At 43.2% G+C, this 21,544-nt stretch overlaps 3 protein-coding genes and 1 non-coding gene across 4 annotated transcripts; 1 reads left to right on the top strand and 3 right to left on the bottom strand.

The window, feature by feature from the left end:
* Positions 1–114: 114 nt before the first annotated feature.
* On the top strand, positions 115–188 carry TRNAI-UAU (transfer RNA isoleucine (anticodon UAU)). The gene has a single exon. It is a non-coding gene; the product is annotated as a tRNA-Ile (tRNA).
* Positions 189–965: 777 nt separating this feature from the next.
* Positions 966–6,344, bottom strand: LOC115683785 (potassium transporter 1). Its single transcript, XM_030608392.2, has 9 exons — positions 5,980–6,344; positions 4,658–4,901; positions 4,009–4,254; positions 3,454–3,504; positions 3,114–3,374; positions 2,979–3,031; positions 2,739–2,853; positions 2,403–2,657; positions 966–2,301 (listed from the first exon to the last, which is right to left on the bottom strand). The coding sequence occupies exons 1-9, from the start codon at positions 6,022–6,024 to the stop codon at positions 1,295–1,297; spliced, it is 2,277 nt and encodes a 758-aa protein (XP_030464252.1). The 5' UTR covers positions 6,025–6,344; the 3' UTR covers positions 966–1,294.
* Positions 6,345–10,134: 3,790 nt separating this feature from the next.
* Positions 10,135–13,548, bottom strand: LOC115683788 (ran-binding protein 1 homolog a-like). Its single transcript, XM_030608396.2, has 4 exons — positions 13,301–13,548; positions 12,993–13,144; positions 12,750–12,875; positions 10,135–10,774 (listed from the first exon to the last, which is right to left on the bottom strand). The coding sequence occupies exons 1-4, from the start codon at positions 13,453–13,455 to the stop codon at positions 10,539–10,541; spliced, it is 669 nt and encodes a 222-aa protein (XP_030464256.1). The 5' UTR covers positions 13,456–13,548; the 3' UTR covers positions 10,135–10,538.
* Positions 13,549–19,962: 6,414 nt separating this feature from the next.
* Positions 19,963–21,544, bottom strand: LOC115683901 (mitogen-activated protein kinase kinase kinase 17-like). Its single transcript, XM_030608550.2, has one exon. The coding sequence runs from the start codon at positions 21,431–21,433 to the stop codon at positions 19,985–19,987; it is 1,449 nt and encodes a 482-aa protein (XP_030464410.1). The 5' UTR covers positions 21,434–21,544; the 3' UTR covers positions 19,963–19,984.

Here is a 21,544-nt window from a genome sequence, read left to right as displayed (position 1 = left end):
TACTGAATTAGCTGTCCCAAGATGCCTGGATGGCAGTCGATTTGATGGAGGTGAGACTGCTTTCGAACGCGAAATGTAGTCAAATAAGAAAGCGAGGCCAAATGGACATCAAGAGGTCCCGTAGCTCAGTTGGTTAGAGCGTTGGTCTTATGAGCCGAAGGTCGCGGGTTCGAGCCCCGCCGGGACCACCTTTTTTCCTTCTTATTTATGGGCCACAAGCACCAAATGGCATGTTTTTATGTCTTTATCTCCTTTCGCATTGAATTTCCATTATTACAAATAATCACGATTAGTACTCTGCATGCTGCAATTAACATCGCTAATCCTCACCTCCCCATCACTAGTTAGATCGACCCTCGAGTGTAACTTTCATAACCAGGAAGTATAATCCCAAGTTTGTGATTTCATCGTGCTACAACAATACCTATGTTGGGGGTTCTTCTCCTATTAACGCTGTTTAAATAACTTAAATATTTTATTAATTCAATAAAAACTACATACCCAATAGCCGGCATCGACTCCCGTTATCATATCGAGAGCAAAAGTTACCATTCAAATGTAGAGTTCGCTAGCGAGTGCTCGGCGAATATGCTAGGATCATTCCTTCCTTGAGTTCATACACACCTCTATCTTCTCTAATTGCACGATAAAGTCGTGGACTTAAACGTACTTGGGAATCAGGATGCAGTGACACTTCGGTTCAGTTGGGTTGGTTTCTTTAACTCTACATACAGTTTTACCCCACCAAACTTCATTAGACGTGTTTTTGGTCCTTGAATAAGAATTAATTCAAGTAATCATTCCCGACATTCACACTCCTCCTTCCCACTCCCAATCACATAACTGAATCGCTTGGCCATTCATCTGAAGTCAGTAAGCAAATTTCACCACTCACCTCTCACTTTTGCCCTCTCCTTTCGAGCTCACACTGAGTAAGTACGAATTCTCCAGCTTTTGTATGAAAGTTGACAAAGAAATTTTGCCTTTATGTGAGCTGAGCCTTGATTTCTGTTTGAAAAAAGAAGGCATGGCATACACACATTTCAACAATATTTCAGCTCTCTGCTATCATATTCTATTTTTCAAATTATGAACCCTTTTTGCATTCTCGTGTACATAGCATTCCTTTGTACTTTAACCTGTAATCACTTTACCTCTTGACAAGCTTCCTGCTTTCAGGTTTCCTCGTCTTGTTCTTAACTTCATTAGTGTCGGTCAAGCCCCCGAGCTCCTCGGACTTGCTTCGTCTTGAGATCCCAGGATCTGAGGCCAACTTTGATTTGCCGAGTGGAAACTAGACATAGTAAACCATACCAACTTCCAGCAAAGAAGTGGGAGGCACGTTCAGCACATCATCAGGATCTCTGCAATTTTTGTTCAGGAAAGCATACACGACATCTATGGCTAATTTCTTCAAAACGGGAGAGGATTTCTTTGCCTTCGCGTAAGAGCGTCCCAGAATATAAGCAACACCCGATTCTTTAGCCTTCAATATCCCAAGCGTCTCGCCTTTTAGAGGAGGAGCTTCTGAATGGTTGATATCTGATGACGTTCCTCCGACGTCACACTGAGAATGCGTGCTAGTTTCATGACACAAGTCCAGCGAAGAGAGATCTCGAGCACTGAAGGCCTGGATTCCCAGGTTTCCAATCTCTCCTGATGATATCATTGCTGGCTTCGAACAATAGCCATCTTCAGTTTCGACAAATTGCAGTATTCCAGTAACCAAACTGTTGTCAAAGTTGTAGTTCTCTTGCTGTAAATCCTTGTAACCAAACCTTACGATGCAACGAAACATGCCATACTCCTTTGGTCCCACCCGACTGATAAGCAACCGTTCATTTTCACTGAGATGGGGAACTTGAACAGATTTTACACAAACAAAGACCAGCACCTGATGAAATGCTGGCAAGTTTGTCACAAAGTGTCCAAAGATGGCCGGAATGCCTGTCACGAGATTGGTATATACGAGTCCAATCCCCGGGACTCGAACCATACCAAGGCTGGGCCCCAGAGAGATTATTCTGTTAATGGAAACCTTGTTCTCAATGTCAAATTGATGTTTCTTCATGGTGCCATAATTCCAGATATACATCATGGCCATAAAAATCAGAGACAAAGCAAGAGGTATCCATCCGCCTTCTGGGACCTTGCAGATGGAAGACGAGATGTAAAGCAGTTCAACTGAGCCAAAGATCACAACAAATGAGATAGCATCGATTATTCGCCTCTTCCACACAATTATTATGATCAATCCCATGAGGCAAGTTGTTACGAACATAACAGTGGTCACTGCCAGCCCTGCAGTGACATAACAAAAATTAAAACTCCACACCAATAGGTGGCGCATTTTGTGGAACATATTGGCAAATAGTTTGAACAGCATAATGCTGTAGACTCACCATATGCATGACCAATCATGTTAGTGTCCCTCAATCCTACTGTCACCGCAAGACAGAGAAACATCAGCATCCAGTTGACCTCAGGAATGTATATTTGCCCGTAGATTTTACTGGACGTATGAATGACTTTAACTCGGGGGAAGCAGTTCAATGCAGAGCTCTGGCTTACAATAGAGAAGGTGGCTGATATTACAGCCTGACTTCCTACTACTGCAGCTAAAGTTGCCACAATAAAAACTGGCCAAAAGACGGGTTCTGCGATAGAAATATTAATCTGAAGTTAAGATTTTTCAGAGATGACTGAACTTAACCACCTGGTACTCAATAATTCCTTGCCTGGTATGGCCTTGTAGAAGCTTCTTTGAATATCTTCATGATGCTTCGAGAGAAATGCTGCCTCCCCCATGTATGCAAGGATGAGAGAAGGATAGACAAGAACTGTGAAGGCTACCTAAAAATTATGTGTAAGTGTTAAACACAAGGTGAATTCAAGATGAGAAAAACCAATTCAAAGGAGAACTCCTTTCAAGATGCCAGAATAATAATGCTGGGTACGTCAAGGTAAGGGATAATCACCCTAATTGAGAGAGGAGAGAAATGGCCCATATCAGTAAACATTGCCTCGACACCTGAGATGGCATGGGGAGATTAGCTTCCATTTAGCAGACTAACTGCTAGTACTATATTTTATTTAATGAGAAAGAGACATACCCGTGACAGACAGAACCACTCCACCCAGTGATACCCATCCTTCCGTGCCTGTATTTCTTAGGAACTTCAAGATGTATACAGGAGATAGCGCGTGCATTATTCGTGTATTCCAGCGGAATATATTGTAAATCCCAATGCAACATATACAAAGAAGCCATGCCATGACAACTGGGGCAAACAAGAAAGCCACTCTGTGTGTCCCATGGTGCTGAAGAGAGAAAAGTCCCAGCAAAATGACACATGAGATCATAACAACATAATCTGCAGAGAGTAGATGGCCTATCCTCAGAGTTCAGTCACTTAATTAGAGATTTTGGCATTTATAGAAGGGTTGACTTACTTTCGTGAAGTTCTGGTATTTTAAGCTTGACTCCCGAAACTGCTGAAAGAACTGAAAAGGGAAAAGATACTTAAATCTTAGTATTAGAAGTTGATCAGCTCAATATACATGGCCCCGAAAAAAACATTATTTCTGCATAAATTCACTGATCGAACTTAACGTCATGTTAAAGTTAAATTTTATAAAATTAACTCTCCTCCTCTGGATGCACAAAAAAGGCTCACCTATTACAAATGAACGCCAAAAGAGAAGTAAAAATGGCCTAAATCAGAAGCAGACGTCATTAACCTAGATCAAGGTTGGGCCAAAAAATCTCCACTTATGTCCCTACTTTTACATAAGAGTTTTATGCATCAGGAAGCATACTAAGTTCCCGAATATCATTATGAGTTGAAACTACAAGCTTGAAAACTATTGCTATCTTGAGAAAACAGTAGTCATTGGATTTATTTTATTTAAAGTGCATATTCATACATTGAAAAAATAGTGTGCTTTTTGGGACAAGAAGCATGAAGATTCAAAAGCAAAATTGAAATGCTATGTCAGCGCTAGTACCTGATATTGAGGGAGTCAGAATACCATCACCTATTGCCATACAAGTTCCTAGAAGAACAAATATCAACAGGCTTGTGCGAAAATTAGGGTGCTTCTCCAGGAAAGACTTTAGGGCCAAGCTTTGCTGTGAATCAACTGATCTGTCCATTGCATAAGAAGACAGCTTCTCATCGACATCTTGTTGATTTGGTAAAATGCTCAGTCTTGCATGTCGACAAAGCAAAGAATACAAGGCAAATGTCCCACCTACATCGCTCTCATATGGCGGTATCAGTTATGTGGCTTTTCAACTCTAGATAATGAGCAACATACTACGGCAAAGCAAAGTCTCACACTTTTCAACGTATCAACAAGAAAATGCCTTTGAAGTAATGAGAACATTTTTCTGCTACTATGCCCTAATGCAGGGCCACAAGAAGTCCATAATTGCACGATTGTAATACTTAAATAGAGAAAAACTGATGGCACTACAGGCAATTGATCCGTAAGGGCATTTGACCCAGCAAAGGTTAGGTTGCTTAGCATGCACAGTCAAAAAGGGACTATCAGCAACTTCTGCTTTGCATTCTCCGGACAAGGGAGAAAACATAGTTCCTTTTCGGTCACTTGATTAAGAATCCAAATGTGAGGATAAAGCTCTGCTCCATACCTTCTCCGTTGTCATCGGCAGACATCACAATGAAGATATACTTGAAAAGCGCAATTAGAGTCATTGTCCAAAAGATAAATGAAAGAACACCAAAGATCTCCTCGTCATTCTCGTGAAGGCTCAGCTTTCCGGAGAATGTAGTCTTGTATACATAGAGAGGAGAGGTACTGATATCACCATATACCACTCCAAGGCTTTGGTAAGCCAATGTGAGCATAGTTGAATATGACACCCTCTTCACATTCTAATACAGAGAAACGTGATCATTACCAGATATACCAACAAATAACAAGGATGAAATGAACAGAGAGAAGAAGCTCCAACAGTTACTATGTCAGATACCATCATAAGTTTACAAGCCCACTTGCCTTTCATAGACTACAAGCACATTCCATGTAAACCATCACGGAAAGCACTTAAGTAGATTAAAAACTAGCGCCCTCAAATACATATCTTAAATGGAATCAAGCACAAGGCAGCACGCAATGTCATAGCAACACAGGTAACTTATTGAAGCTAACAGGTTTTTACCCTTTTGGCAACAGAGAGAAGAAGCTCCAACGTTTACTAAGGGTGCGTTTGGGAGAGCATTTGCCCAAAGCCTTTGCATGAATTCAAAGGACTTTAGACTAAAGGGTGTTGGGCAGATGCAAATACTGTTCGGTAAACCCTCAAGTACATTTAATCAGAGTCATTATCCAAAATATAAATGAAAGAACACTCAACGTTTTGCAGATACACAGGAAAACTCGAAGCTCAGCGTTTTGCAGATACACAGTCACTTAAACAGAAAAAAAAAGCCTAGTTCAGATTGAACCATACAGAGTGCAGAAGTTTCAAAACATTAGTCCTCGGCTGCAGACTTGAGCAATTGCATATTCCCATGCTTATCAACAAGCTCTGGGACTGTTTATTTGCTAAATTTGGGTCATTCTGAAACATTCCAATTTTGTTCAACTTGCCAAAAAATTATTTCAATGAAAACATTCCGTCCGCTGCTCAAACAGTAGACCGCAGTATATAAAGCAAAAGATATTCAATTCAGCACACAAAGATACTGGTGAGAAAGTAAACTTAAGCACTTTATCAGCTCACTAAGATTGGGCGATAGAGCAACAATACTGAAGTTGAATGCACCGAAGATGCTGCAACAGTCAAGCGCAAACAGGAGCATTGCTTTGGGCAATCTTGCTAGTACTATGAGTCTATGAGAATGAAAAATGACAACAGAAAAAAGACAGAGACTAAATAGAATGAAACGGGGGAACGAGTGAAACTGAAAAAGGGTAACCGTGGAAAAATAATGGGAACAGAAGCGGAACCTGTTGAGATATTCCCAATTCGGAAGCTTGTTCAGGTGCATTCATGGCTGACGGCTCTGAAGACTCGGAGAGTGGGGGGGAGAGAGAGAGAGAGAGAGAGAAAGATGGGTCAAAGGAATGGTGGACAAGAACGAGAAGCTGCGAATGTGCTTATAATGGACGAGAGAGAGAGAGAGAGAGAAGAGGGACGAGTGTTACGAGTGACCAAACATGCGATAAATGCTCTTTACCTCGCCCCTCCCCTCTCGCCTCCTACTTCTCCTCTTCCTTGAGTATGACCACCCTTTCCAAAAAGCGCTCTCTGCATGATTTTCATCTTTCTTGCTCAACCATGCATCCACTTTCTTCATCTGTTTTTCCAGCCGAAGTAAAAGCCCAAACCTCGAGTCATGATAACTTGTAAAACATTCATATTCTTAAAAAGTAAGTGGTGATTTTCCGATGCAGCATCTTTTTTTATTTGATTGCTTACCAAGTTCAACTATAATATGAGCTTTTTATCTCTATAATTAGTCTTGAGCACCGTTGTGAGTTCAATTCAGGACTAGTACAAGTACAGTGAAAACATACTTTGCTTCCTTTCTTAATAGATCAATGGTTGTTCTCTCCTTTCTTCTCAATCTCTCCAAAATCCTTGGAGTTCTTTCATTTTTGATAGAGTGGGCTTTGTAGCTCTTGTCTGAAAGTCACTTTAATTTAGTCAGGCATTCATATTGGATAAACAAATCGTGTTTGAGCGACCGCACTTGGACCAAACTATTACACATAATTAGGCGTGCCGGATTAGGCAGTTAAAAAATTGACCTAACTTAAATACTTTAATGTGTTTGACTTTGCCAAAGTCATGGCATTGGCAGGAAAATTGACCCTAAATTAGGACGGACATTAGTCACTTTCGTAGCTGTCGTATTGGTCAGCTTAAATTACTGGGACTTCGTTCTAGAGGAATAATCTCATCTTATACAGTGCCTCCTCGTATTAGTTTTATAGTTTGGGCTTGATACTTCCTACACGAAACCAAACGATCTGATTGCCAAAACTAGAGCGTGAGAAATGAAGGTTTTCAACTTCTGCCAGCGATTATGAAGCGACCTACGACTCCGTTTGTTCATTGATTAGCAACATGAACCATATACTTTAGAGCCAAGTCATGCTTCCGTATGTTACGCAAACATATCACATGATGATGAGTATTTGCACGGTTCATGAAATTATATCGATAAATGAATGCCGAATTACGTGGCGTAGTTCGTTAAACTTTCTACCTCAGGTTGCAAATTGGTGATCAACATGCAAGAATCGATAGTGATGGACCGTGGCTCGGGATGAACAGTATGAGATGCTTAGATTTGATGTTACCTACCGAATAAAGAAGACTGAAAGGAACGGATGCTATCGCTAGCCTGCCCCTCTCTCAACCCTCTCAGACACCCGCTATATTTGTGTATCTAATAACCTCGAGAAATATGATTTAACACCCTCGTGATGAAGACAGCAACATTATGGGAAGAAGATTATCTTTATTCAAGAAACATGATGGGAAGCGCGTCATCGAACTCCACAAGTATAGCCCACTTTGGATCTATCGAAAAATTCTCAAAGCCCCTTCGGAGTTCTCAGACTGCATTATTGGGAAGATAGACGATAGCTCGAGACACGAGAACGTGCATCGCTGGCCAAAACCAAAAGGACTATCCTCTGACCCCTTTTTTAACAACCGAATCCTCGTTTCGATCGCTTGTTTCTCCCAAAGTCATTACATTGCATGTCCAACCGTACCAAACTCTATAGATAGTACTTGTTAGTACACTGCACCAAGAATTGTAAGCCCTACATGAAGATAGAATTTAAGAGCAAGGAGAGAAAAGATACATACCCTTCAAATGGAGGCGTTGGGTGTGGTTTCCACATCAAACAAGTATTAGTTGTAAAGTCTTGTCATAATAATCTCTTTTCCTTAGTCTCGGTCCCGTTTGCTTCAGCATTCCTAAGGGGCTCCCCTTGGGAAAATGCTAGGGTATTTGGCAAGCATTCTCAATGCTGGCTTTCGACCGAAAGCCAGCATTGAAAATGCTCAAAGCTCAAAGCTCAAATCTCAAAGCTGGTCATCAGCTTTGGGGTTTCAGCATTTGCCAAATGCTGAAACCAATTTTTTTTCTTCCCAAACTATCCATATTTATTTTTTAATATTCTAGTTTTGCTCCTCGTTATTACTGTTCATCTTCTTTGCGCGAGGGCGGCTGACTAGAACCAATGACACTAGATCGAGACAGCGAAGGGCCGGCGAGGGGCCGGTGAGGTCGCACGACCCCGGCAACGGTCGCCTAAGGTCGCATGACCACCCAGGTGACGACGGCCTGGGTCGCTTGACCTCGCGACCTCAGGCAAGGGCTGCCTGGGTCGCGCGACCTCACTAGGGGTTGCCCGACCTTGGGTGACGGCCACTAGCACCAAATCTAGCTCGCCGGCGGTTGTAGCCCTTTGCCAGCTCCAGCGAAGGGTAAGCTTTTTTTTTTAATAAAAAGAAAATCCCAAAGCCCTTTGCAAAAAAAAATTGCCAAATACTAACTGGGTCAAAGTAGCTTCATAATGAATTTTTTACCAAACGCCACTTGCATTTCTCCAAGGGCTTTAACCTAAAGGTATTTACATTCCCCAAAAATTCATTTGCAAAGTTGAACCAACGGAGTTTCGATATGTTTGAGGAAAAGTACCAAAAAAGTCTTAAATGTATAGCATTGGTACTAATTCAGTTATAAACCTTTCAATTGAACCAATTTAATCCTTAACCTTTTGTATTTGTGTTAATTCAGCATTGACATGAACATTTTTAATAGTTATTTATTTATTTATTTTATAGTTTTTCTTTTTTTCCTTTCTTTTGCTTCATTCCCTCTGCTTAGTCGAAAATCACTAAAGCGGTCACAAGCCATAGCTAGCAAAGGTTGGCCTTGTCGAACCTCGCTTGGGCGAGGGCCCCCCTTGCCACCCTTGCCAAATCTAGCAAGGCCATCTTGGCCAAGGCTCCCCTCATCAGATCTGGCAAGGCCAACCCATGTCCAAGTCAAGGCTGTGTCGCCTAAGCGAGGGCCTGGCCAACCCTTGCCGGCCATCATGCCCGTGGCCGGCGACCAGCCACTACCAACAAGAAAAGGGAAAGAAAAAAAAGGACAATTGTATATAAAAAAAAATGGCCACACTAGCATCAACCATGCGACGTAAGACGACTGGCATTCATGTTAGCAATTTACTACCTAAATTACCACTAAATTGGAACAAATATAAAAAGTTTAGGACTAAATTGATCCAATTAAAATGTTTAAGACTGAATTTTTATCAATGCAATAATTAATTACTTTTTTGGTACTTTTCCCATATGTTTGCTTCATTTGGTTGATCACTGGGCTAGACTTCAATTCATGTACTACAAAGAGGTGAGATAATTAGATTGTTTCTTTCATGGATTGTGAGGAGGTAACCAAAACCCTCGTTACGAAACTCGAGCATAGCAATTCAATCATGCGACCCTCCAAGTGTGTCCATATTCTTCCCCATAAAAAATTAATTTCGGGATCCTTTGTCATTCATTTTTACATTTTGATTCCCTTGCTATGTCGTATTCCCTTCTGTGATGGCCCTTCTTCTATGAGCTACGAGTAGGGGGATCGACCAGATCTACGTATATGACAGAACGTCCGATGGTGTCCAATTTTAAAATCCAATAATTTTTTTTTTGGTCGGATAAAAAAAAATCCAATAATTGAAACTTAGATAGACGCTACAATAAATACAGAAAGCATTAAAATGCCGCCAAAAGAGATATGAACATATACGAGTCAAACGGTGAATCCAAGAGACGCGCAAACTTAAATTGGAAGGGCGAGATCCAGACAAGTTTCCAATACTTATCTTGGCGTAGCAAGGCATAAAATAGTTACGTTACATATCTTACATAATAATACTCCAGAGTCTTAAGTCTTGATCCATCGTTGCACGCGCAGATCCGTAGCACTGTATGCAGGTTAACTAAACGGGCCACATAAAAAATTGATCTTTCTTTCGAAAGCAATGCCAGCAGCAATGACCCGATAAAAACCCCGAAAATTCAGCCTCAACCGATATATTTCGGCTTGCTCAATAATTTGGTTGATGAAATAATTAAACAAAAGACAACATTTCCCCATTGCATGTCTAGAAAACGAATCTATCCGCATACATTATGCAGAGTGACTCTTCACACGGTACAGATAAATCCAGCATAACATATGCAAGTATGACCCAACTCAATTTTGACGGTGATACTGTCACTGCCTCTTACTGTAACTTCCACCAACTAATAATCAATTTCCAAGTGTTCTGAAGGTGAAAGGAAAAGCAAAAAGCCTCAACAAAACCCAATCAGATAACAGCCATCAACTCGTCCGGACCAACAAATCATTTGAAAGACCAGAAACTAGAGGACCAACCCAGACAAATGCCAAGAGACAGGCAGAAAAAGAACATCAGAAAGCCACAACCTCATTGTGCCCGGTAGATCCTGGTGCAAAAGCAGTCCCCCTTTAAGCTGAGGAAGCAGGCTCACTTTTCTTCTTCCCGTCTGCTGGGGTAGGTTCAGTTTCTGCTTTGCCTACTTCCTTTGATGCTGGCACATCTTCACCTGATTTATCTTCTGTTTTCTTTTCCTCAACAGTCAACTTATCAAGGAGCCCTGCAGTTGCTTTTGCATCTTCATTTTCCTCTTTCTTCTGTTGAGATTCAGCAACCTCCTGGAACGTCTCCATGAAGTTTTTGCAATCTGATACGACAAAGGAAGAAAAAACAATAAAGACATTGCAAGCCAGGAATCATCTATAGCAATCAAACGAGACAATAACTGCAAACAAAGTTAAGCCACTAGAAATGCAAATGCATGAAACTTTTGTTATCGTCTGCCCACATGCTTGTCTCCCAGTGAGATGGAGCATCACAAAGAATTTTCTTTACCACCTCCACCGCATTTCAAATCAACAAAATTACAGCTTAATTAAGAATCAGTAGAAACTTCCTTTGCCCGGTTTAAGAGCACACTCCATTTAGTGACTCCATGAGAACAAGGGAAGTTGACTCCATGTGTTAAGTTGTTCAGCTCATTCGAGCTGAAGACAGGCAAAGGGTAAAGAACGACCAAGAGAATCAAAAGACAGCTACTACTCAGAAAAGGAATTCACTTTTCAGGACGCACAGTTCATAACTGAGAAGAATTGATCCATTGCCGTAATATAGAGTAGAGACTAGATATATAGGACCTTAAGTGAGCCCAGCAATGCCAAGTTTCCATAGCCTTCAACTAAGGCATATAGTTTGACATGACGCAGAACTTCCAAAATAAATGAATGGCCTATCTCATAGCATTATTAAGTAGTCTTATCACAAATAATTGGTGCACAATACGTAGTACACTACAAATAAACTAGTGTAATTTACAAGGACTTCGAAAATGTCACCATTGCAATAGTACCGGAAGTGATCTCAAACCCCATAAAAATCAACAGCCTCAGTCGGCTTCCGTAACTGTTGCTAGTTATATTACTTTACTAAAGAGGCACAGAGCATTTTCCCATGAGTTCATTACCTTGTCCATCCTTCTTTTAATGGACATTCACTCACCTAAGAGGAGGAACAACTAATAGAGAATGTCCTTCGATTCCCCCCCCCCCCCCCCCCTATAAAAGCTTTTAATAGACTTGGGTGGTAAATCCAATTTCACCACCCTCATATGTCAAGTTCTGCTCCATCGACTACAGGCACTACCACTACTCAGTGTCCTTCATAACGATGATGTGCATATATTAGTGCTCCTTCAAGTCTTATACCCCTCTTATTCACTTGCTTCAATGGAAAAAATAGAAAGTCTAATTTCACCAGAAACACTACCCAGCAAGCGTATTCAGCTTGGTTCGTACACAAGCAATCACATACTGTCTTTGCTCTGGATTGATTCACTGCTCTTGGAGAAGCAACATCCAATTCCCAAGCCACTCGTGCTATGCAGCTTAAGTTATACCTCCTCATACACTAGGGGATCTTTAAATGAACCACACTTCTTTGTCAACATAATATAGTCTCATAAAAGGTTTAACTGTCTTTGCTACATGACAATGCAAACCTCGTCATACATAGGATACTGTCATGCCTGTCGTATTAAGGGAAACTTCAATAATCATGCTCCAATCAAAAGAGGAAATTCCATCAAATTCAGTTCCAAATCAACCATACTGAAAAATTAATCACTCACTTGTGAATAAGTTGTCAAAATCCCAGTCAACTCCAGCATTTAAACTAAACTCCTCTCTAAATCACTTTGTAGTCCATTCTGCTGCCCGTAAGATTCAACTTAAAACATCTCATTCGCCACAGTTCACTAGAGCTGAACATCATTAATCTTCGATACATGAAAGGAGAAGGAGCTTCAAAACAAAGTTCCCACTAGGCACATCTTCCGTACAATTAAGCCATTGAATACTCGATTAGAGTTAGATGATTCCAATCAAAGCAGGATGATAGATATCAAAAAATCACTTTGTACATGGCCAAAGCAAATTAGAGTACATGAGGACACAATTAACAATTTCTTCTGAACAGCTGCTCCTATCTTACGATCGATTTCATTGATGATCAATATTGACTGATTCCGTTTGCGAATTATAATTGCAGGTCCTGTTTCCTACCCTTTGGCCAATGAAACTCTCATTCAGGGAAAAAAGAAAAGGAAAAGAAGGGAATCCACTCACTTTCGACGGATGCAAATCTGATACAGAAGAGCTCATCCTTCAGCTCTCCGTCAGCAAAGTCCCTCGCGTGCCAAACGCAGGACTTGTCGTTCCCGGCATGTTCCTGGACCGACATAGTCGGAAGGACTGTAAAAGATAGCCACATAACGCAGAGTCAAGAAGGGCAGCAAATTTGTGAAACAAACGAAAACAATACACATCAAGATAAAAAAAAAAACCATAATGGCTTCAAAAATTACGCACTAAGATGATTGGCACAGATCTTGAGGGTCTTGGACTGTCTCATGACCAGCCGGACCTTCCCAGTTTCCTTGTGCTTCAAAAACTTGACAGAACCAGCACCCCTCTCTTTCCACTGATTTCCTTCCTTGTCGAATCGATAAAGCTTCGACTTTCTACGCATCCACACCAAGATAAACGAAGAGAAGAAGAAGAAGAAGAAGAAGAAGCGATTAAAACCCTACGATCTCCAAAAAGTTTGACTGACGACGATAAAAAGAAAAATCGGACAGCGACGGAGTAACGGAAGGGATAATCGGGAAAACACATACAAATCGAGGATGGCGTCTTCGTCTTCCTCGCCGGTGGTGACGGCGACCTCTTCGAGCCTGACGATGGGAGCGACTTGGGCTCCGGTGTCCTCGTCGTCGCCGGCGGGGGCTTCCTCGCCGTCGCGGCGCTCGTGCTCCGGTTCTGTGCTGGCCATCCTAGTGAGAGAAAATCGGAATTCAGGGAAGAGAGAGAGAGAGAGAGAGAACGATGGTGGTGGCGCTGGGGTGAAAGAGAGGCAGAGCGATCAGCGAGTGCAGAAGTAGGGGAACAAAGGGCAAGCGAGGGTTTTTATATATTCGTAGGAGTGCAGAGGCAGCTGATGTTTTTTTTTTCTTTTTTATACTTTTATCGTTCGCAGAGTGCATTTGACAACCATTCTATTTTCGAAAACTGAATCTGCTCAGAAATAATTTTTTTTTATTTCGTGCCCGAGAAAATTTCTAAGCATTTGAAGATATTTGGTAACTGCCCGAAATTTCTAATCTTGAAATAGAAAAAGAACAGAAATGCGTTTTGTAACTACGTAAAATTTCTTTTTATTAATGATATTTTAATTTTTTTAATATTTCTTTCTTTTTTTTTCCTTCCTCTTCCCCTTCCTTGGCCATGGCTAGGTCGCCAATGCCGGCGACCGGCCACAGGCGGCTCCGACGAGGGCTGGACCCTCGTCGCCTCCCTCGCCAGATCCTGCGAGGGCGGCTCGCGGCCTGGGTGAGGGTCGCCCTCACCAGATCCGGCAAGGGCGGCCCTCGCCCAGGTCCCCCTCGCCAGCCCTGGCCTGTCGCCGACGACCGATCATAGGTCAGGAAGAAAAAAAAATTCTTTTTCATTTCTGATTCTTGTTCCCAAAATCAAGAAAGCAACTTTTTTTTGCTTCTTGATTCTGTTCCAAAATTGATTTTGGGGATAAATTTTTGCAAATTTGTACATGGGAACAAAAATTTACCAAACAGATTTCTATTCTAAAACTGATTTTGGAAATAAAAGAATAGAAATTGTTACTGTTTGGCAACTTGCCGAACACGCCCTTACTTCCTATTACAACTATTCAATTTTACCTCTCCGTTTTTCTTTTTTTTTTATAATAGCGGTCAAAAGAGTTTATGTCAACCTTGGCACCCCTGAATGAATTCACCTCTCCAGGGAATTTAAACTTTTCCAAGTCCATCTAGAGCATTCAAAATTCAATAGGATTTGTTACATATTGGCTATTGTATGGGAGATAATATTCGGTGATTTGCAAGCGTCACGTCAATGGCTGACGTGGCGGGCACTTGTATATTCTCAACCAATTACGTCTTGACATACATGGATATTGCTATGAAAATTAAAAAATATTTTCTTTTCTTTTCTCTTCTAATAGCCGACCTTTGTTTCCACCCCCTCGGTCGTCGTGTGTGAACGAGCCGTAGCTCGTGGCCAAGGCTCCAGATCCGGCACAAATGAAACTGGTTCTACAAGGTTGTTTTCAATTTTGGTCCATGTGTGTTGAGTGGTGGAAGCAGAGACCGGCTCCAGCCATGGATTCTCTTCCTACCAAATCCAGTCCCTTGCCGCCAGATTTGGAAGTAAGGCACCAGGCAGGGGAGGCGACCAAGCCGGAGAGATGCAGCGCCGGCCACTCCGATGGTGGCAATGGCGGAAGGAGGTGAGGAGGTTGGCTAGTGGCTATAGATGGAAGAAGAGGAAGAGAGATATCCAATTGGATTTGGAGATTTTTTTTTTTTTAATTTCCACGTTAACGTATATGTGTTTGTAATTGATTGAGAGTAAACAAGCGCACCTCATGTTAACCGTTGACATGGTGCTTATAAACCATTGAATATTTTTTCGTTTGTGTGGACAAGTGTCAAACATCACATGCTCATGGAGGCATGGCTTTATCCTATACTATACACATCAAACTTTTACCTTCGCCTCCACTACTGTGCTGCACTTTTCAGATGAATTTCTGTACAACAATATCGTATATACTTAGTAAGTTACTCCAATCCTCGTGGAATGTCTGAATCAGAAGCAATGTAGCCTTTAAGCCCAATGGATAGGCAGCTTACACCTGTGCAAAGACATAAGTCCCAGTTCTTCGTATGGGCCAGGCCTGAAGATCCCAAGATCCGTACATCGTGCTTGAGCTCCCCCAATTGTTTCTTTTTTGACCCGTTCTGGAAAAAAACATATGACCAGAGAATTCAAAACATTAACATCTCCGACTCTAGTTTTAGATGTTATGCAACGAGGGCTAAATCAACATCTTGCACAAGTCTAAGATGCATCACGACACTCCTGGGATCGACGAAAGAATGAGAGAAGGCTGAAATTGAATTTGTGTAACACTTCGAGGCCGGTTAGAACTGCTTTCATCAGAGTGATATTTATCTCCGCTACGTTCCTTGTCAGATTGTTGCAAATTCCCTACTAGGAGGCAGCCAACCAAGACAAGCAAACACCTGTATTTTCCCTTGTGAATTTTTCTATGCTTCTCATTGTGACCCAGGAACGTACAAGGCAAAGTTGGCTCGTCGAAGTTATCATCGATATGATATCGTAAATACGATAACAACGTCATCCAACGACCCGAAGCATAGAGCAATCGGCCAGCTTGCCATATAACACCTCATAAGGACTCTTCATTTGTAGCGAATTAGAAAGGAGGCGATTAATCAAAAAGATTAATTGTTATTAAGGCCTTTATCCAATAGCAAGGAGGTATCGATGCATCAAAAAGTGCTAATATTCCCAAATCAAGAATGTGCTGATGTTTTTTTTTTTATCAATGCCATTAAGCTCTGGCGTACCGGGAATGTGACTTGGTGTCGAATCTCGCTTTGAATAAAAAGATCGAGTAGACCATGACTACAAAATTAATCGCCTTCGTTTGATTTTTTATTTTCTCGAAAGAAAGTTATATTCATTTCTCAAAAGGATAGATGAAAAGTATATAGACTTCTTGACAAAACGAATAGAAACAGAGCAAAATTCAGAATACTGCAAAATAAAGCCAAATTCAAAAAAACATAGATGATTAATAGAGCACCAACAAGGTTAAGTATACACTCATTCCATAAAAACGGATCTATTAAGCAAAATAATCGGTGGCCAATCATTAGATCTTGTATCTTCGTCAGTGATAAGTACGTGTTAGAATTTTTTTTTTCAATAATTACGGCATTGCCAAATGACGGTGCATGCCTAGGTTCAACTTCCTATAAACCATCGTTGTACGAAAACAACTAAAATAGGTTGAACAAGCATAGATCTTACATGTGGAAGAGAAAATCTTTGTGATCTAACGAGACGTCAAAACTCCCACAATTACCATTGATGCTGGAGGCAGGGAATCTATACACGAACAAAGCGGAAGGGTATCGAATCCCCAAAAGCATATTTATTAAACTCTTAGATTTAGATCGGGAGAGAATAGGTCCAATATTTAGAATTAGATCATGAGAGTTCAAACTCTCACACTTAGAACTAGATCGGGAAAAGAGAGCTCTCAGATTAAATTGAAAGAGATGGAAAAATAAGAAAGGAACAATAAAAACACAAATAAAATCAACAAAAGAGGAAGGGGAGCGTGAGACTCGCTCAAACCCTCACCCATGGCCAAAGGTTGAAGAAGACGGTGGAAAGAGAAGAGACAGAAAGTGAGAGAAAAGGACTTTTCGGCTCCTATGCCTTCATTTGATTGGAAAAACTTGATTGGTCACTCGAATTGATTCTTCTATAACTTTTGAAACAACAAAAAATAAAATTAGAAAAAAATAAAATCTCCTCTTTAGTGAATGCAATTGACAATATCACGAAAAATCTTCAATAAAGGTCCCGAGACTGATGTACCGCCGAAACACTGCTATATTTTGACTATTTGGATGTTTCAATCTTCGATGCCAAACTCAATCATTTGCTGACTTTTAACTTTGAGAGGAAAATGCTGAATTTTGTTCATCTCTCACAGCATACAAACCGCAACGAAAATCGGCTGATATCAATACCCGTTGTGTCTTTTTATCCTTGATACAAATACTTGATCCCTTAAACTCAAAATAACAAGGATAATCATGCACGCATGATTTGAGAGATAGAGAGAAGACCCTTCTTTATTTGGGACACCACCAAAACATTTCGAAGTGGTCAATGCATTTCCAATTAAGACCAGTACCAATACGAGTAATTGGAACACCATCGCACTATCAGAGCCATGATAAGGCATCAAGTTGGTGAGTTTATTTAATTCATCGGTGGTACGAGTTCTAGCTCCTGTGTCCGGATGCCATTCTTCATCATGCAGATCAGAAATATGCAAAGCAGTTGGGCTGTGGGGAATGTCATCACTTTAATAACTGTTGTCGAATCGATGGAGTGCGTCATGACCCTTCTTTTTGCATATTGGACAAGTAGGCAAAGGGGCTTTAAGACATCTTTGTGGGTTTGAGCGAGCAGGCTGGGAGGATGTGGTGCGACTTCCCTGATGTGATTGCGAGAAACCGCGACCTCTTGAACTAATGCTAGCTGAGCCGCCACGACCTCTATTGCCGCCTCCTCGGTTTCCGCTGAGGTTGCGCTGAGAAACAAATGCTATGGAGGTGGTTGACGCAGCAGTGAAGCTTCTTTTGTTATAACTCATAGCTTTGAAGTTGTGGAATAACTTCCGCATATGATGCAATGGGTGGTCGAAGCACGGCGGTGTTGAAAGACTCATAGTTGTCGCTGACGCCTTCCAGCAACATGAAAACTTCATTTGCATCCGAAACAGAATGACCAATAGCATTTAATTGATCACAGATGGTCTTGAATTCTCTAAGATAGATAGCTAGGGGTTTAATCGAGAAGTTCTCGGACTTGCGGCACTACTATCAATCTTTGAGTCTAGCTAGTATACACTTGCGCATAAACAAATACAAGTCGCATCACAAACTGTCTTCCTAGTTTGCAGCAATCAAAAGGAAGCGAAAAGATCGATAATCACTCTCTGAGGTATCTTCGGAACAGGCTGGCAAGGTTGGTGATGTATCCCACATGGAGCCAAATCCAACCATGCTGTGTCTCAAGTCTGATCTCATCTCAAACCCGGTTCATGCTGTGAGTTTGTAATGACACCTGACTTGTACCCCGAATCACCGCCAGCCGAAGGCATCATTTGCTCCAATCCAAAACCAATCTAGACAGTACGTAACTTTAAAGTGTCCAATCACTAGCATATGCAAAAAAGAGAATCCGAAAGGAGAAAAATTAAAGCAAGGAAAAAGGAATCGTGTTGGAAGTGCATAGAAGATTCTTTGACAGCTCTGTTCGTCAGGCTGTTTAGCTGTAGCTGAATGTGGGATCAAGAACCGACACAGAACATCGACACCGTTGTTGGGTGTTGCCCAAATCTGGGGTTAACCGGGACAGGCATTGGTTTGGCGATAAAAGATCGTGCTTGGGAGAGAAGCTTAAGCCAGCTCACTTACGACAATAAACAAATACATGGAGGACGAGGTAGATTAGTTGTCAAAATGGTGCGTCGATCGCCGTGTGTGCTCAATGAGGGTGTCACGGGTTAACAAGCGGCAACGTTCCAGGGGGTGTGTGACGGGCCATGTGAGACAATAATGTTAGGAAAACCAGATTGGAGTGATGAAGAAACGACAAGTAAAAACAGAGATATGCCTAAGCCTGCGTGAGGATTTCATCGTTTCACTTTTTCAACAAAATCTATCTCTCACATGCGAGAGACTCGTTGTCGAGACGCAACTGGTCAAATTCTATTTGCTAAATCAAGCGTGAATCATGCATGATGGGATTGGCATTTCGGTCACGGACGCATGGGGTCGGGTCAGCTGCTTTCAATGTTCCATCCAAACGACATAAGTCCCGAGTCGTCATCCTCCCGACACTCCACCCGTTCACCTGGGATTGGTCCTTCCCAGGGCCTTTTACCACCCGGGGCACGCTTCCTCTCCACGGGCAAAACAACAAAAAGATGGGTGGAGGAGGAAGAGGAGTGACTGAACTGAACAAGTAAAACGTGGCGAGAGCCAGAGCTCTATGCGTCCGGTGGAAATGAATTCTCTCTCTCTGAGTCTTTCGTTGCGTAGGGGGATTGAATTGGCCATCGACCCAAGGCATTAACATGACCTACTTGATCCAAAAATTAGCAGGAGTAGGTCCGAGCTGGAGCTGAGCATACCAGAAGATAAACCACCAACGAAACTACAGTGTGTCGGTATCAATTATAATCCTCGTATATGTCCCGCTCATGTATTCCGACGAGTGCTAAACGCTAAATGTCCAATTGCGGCCGGTCGCTGAAGTGCTTACGCCCGCACACCAGTCATCTTATCCTCCGTTGCCCAACCCTTTCTATAAATTTGCTTTTTATGATGGATGACTCCCAATTTGACGCCTACTTCGCTTGGAAACGAACGACCAGCGAAAAAACAAACACATTGAATCGCTTCAACTTTGACCCTCGCGGTCTTCGATTTCGAGACTGCTCATGACGCACAGCGCACATCACAAAGGCGTTCGCCAAAGTAGCTTCGCATGCACGCGTCTATAAAGACGCAAAAAATCAAAAAAAGGATCGCCCCCAAGAATGCGTCTGGGGTTTTGACCAATTAAAAAAAAAACAGAATGCGTATGGGGGCACGTGGCTAGTGCTGGATGGATGGATCGTAGCTGGCCGTGAACGCACCGGTTTTTCATCGATCGATTCGACCACGAAGAAGAAAAAGGCGAGAGAATGTGAAATAACAGAACAGCAAAAGTATATTCCGCGACAGGATTCTCAACAAACAATGGCAATAATAATGTAGTAACAATACCACCGCACCACCACGCAAGGTGTAAAAGCCCGTTTCTTTTCCCCCTACAGCTAAGTAACCGCCGCTGCCGCCGCCGCCGCCGTCCTCCTCTTCCGACCAGTCCCCACCAGACGCCGAGCTACTGCACCGGGCCTCCTCCGTCGCCGAAAGCCTGCCGCTAAAATTTGAATATTCCGCAATTCGGCTCCCGTTTCTCCGTCCTGCCCCCGACGCTTGGCCATGTTGCGAGCTCGTCCCCGCCTCTTCCTCCTCCTCCTCCTCCTCCTCGCCGTCGCATTCTCTATTCCACCTCACCACCGTCCAACCCTCCGTTTCCCAATTCCCCCCTGCTCTCGAGCTCAGTTTACCAATCCTGGCCCTGGCGTCGGCCACGTCCTCGTCGGAGATGGAATTTGAATTCGGGCCCGCCTCGTCCCCATCTTCTTCCTCTTCCTCTGCCTCGTCCTCCTCGTCTTCGAATTCCGAGCTGACCCAGTCGAGCACGCACCGCGGGGACGAGTCGGCCACCGCGTCCTTCTGCAAGAACGGATGCTGCAGCAGCTGATCGCAGCTCCACCGGGCCTCCGGGTCTCTCCTCAGGCAATTCTCGAGGAAGTCGCGGCCCAGCTTCGACAGCTGAGCCGGGTACTCGGGCATCTCGCTCGAGTACCCTATCCGACTTAATGTATCGACGCCGTGATCCTCCCACGGGGGCCGGCCCGTTACCATCTCCACGACGGCGCAACCCAAAGACCAGACGTCGCTCGGCGGGCCCTGGCACTCGCCGCGGATCACCTCCGGCGCCATCCACAGGGGACTCCCGCGCGGAGCGATCCTAGCCCCCGAATCGCCAATTCTGATCGCCGAGCCGAAATCGGCAAGCTTCGCCGAACTCGGATCCTGGCCCACCAGAATATTCCTCCCCTTGACGTCGCAGTGAACAATGCCTCCGGCGTGCAGTTGCTGCAGAGCAGAGACGACGCACCGGGCTTGCGACCTCACGATCGCCTCGTCCACGCCGGAGAACTTGCCCCCGCGGCGGGCCGCCAACTCAGCGGCGGTGCCGCCGGGCACGTACTCCATGTGCAGGTTCCGGCAGCGCGCCGTCTTCGCGGGACCCTCGCCGGCGGTGACGTCGTCGCCGAGGTAGGCAACCACGTGAGGGGACGGAGGGAGCGAGCGGAGGATCCGAATCTCGTTCTCCAAGGACTCGATTTGATGGGGAAGGCAGGAATCGTCGTCGACGGACTTGACCGCGAAGACCTCCCCGGTCCGCCTGTCGAAGCCGAGGCTGACGGTACCGAAGGATCCTCTGCCGATGCAACGGCCTCTGACCCAGGAAGCCATGGAAGAGAAACGATGTATGTCCGAAGCAGAGCAGTAGAAGAAGAGAGATTGAAAGAAAGAAAGAAAGAAGCTGAGGGAATTGCGTTGAGGAGGAGCGCGTGTGTTCTTTCT

Source organism: Syzygium oleosum, unplaced genomic scaffold (genome assembly GCF_021117445.2).
Source record: "Syzygium oleosum isolate NSW1041296 unplaced genomic scaffold, Sole_v2.1 Sole_v2.03, whole genome shotgun sequence".
NCBI classification, from domain to species: Eukaryota; Viridiplantae; Streptophyta; class Magnoliopsida; order Myrtales; family Myrtaceae; genus Syzygium; species Syzygium oleosum.
The sequence above is the reverse complement of the archived record's forward strand: the minus strand, read 5'-3'. Positions and strand labels throughout refer to the sequence as shown.

Excerpts from the sequence above, each read along its gene's own strand:
- LOC115683785 (XM_030608392.2), bottom strand. The coding sequence starts at position 6,024 with ATGAATGCACCTGAACAAGCTTCCGAATTGGGAATATCTCAACAG. Across the intron at positions 4,902-5,979 it reads AATTGGGAATATCTCAACAG|AATGTGAAGAGGGTGTCATA; the intron begins GTTCCGCTTCTG and ends TCTCTGTATTAG. Across the intron at positions 2,302-2,402 it reads CATGATTGGTCATGCATATG|GGCTGGCAGTGACCACTGTT; the intron begins GTGAGTCTACAG and ends ATGTCACTGCAG.
- LOC115683788 (XM_030608396.2), bottom strand. The coding sequence starts at position 13,455 with ATGGCCAGCACAGAACCGGAGCACGAGCGCCGCGACGGCGAGGAAGCC. Across the intron at positions 13,145-13,300 it reads GAAGACGCCATCCTCGATTT|AAAGTCGAAGCTTTATCGAT; the intron begins GTATGTGTTTTC and ends GTGGATGCGTAG. Across the intron at positions 10,775-12,749 it reads CAGATTTGCATCCGTCGAAA|ATTGCAAAAACTTCATGGAG; the intron begins GTGAGTGGATTC and ends TTGTCGTATCAG.
- LOC115683901 (XM_030608550.2), bottom strand. The coding sequence starts at position 21,433 with ATGGCTTCCTGGGTCAGAGGCCGTTGCATCGGCAGAGGATCCTTCGGT.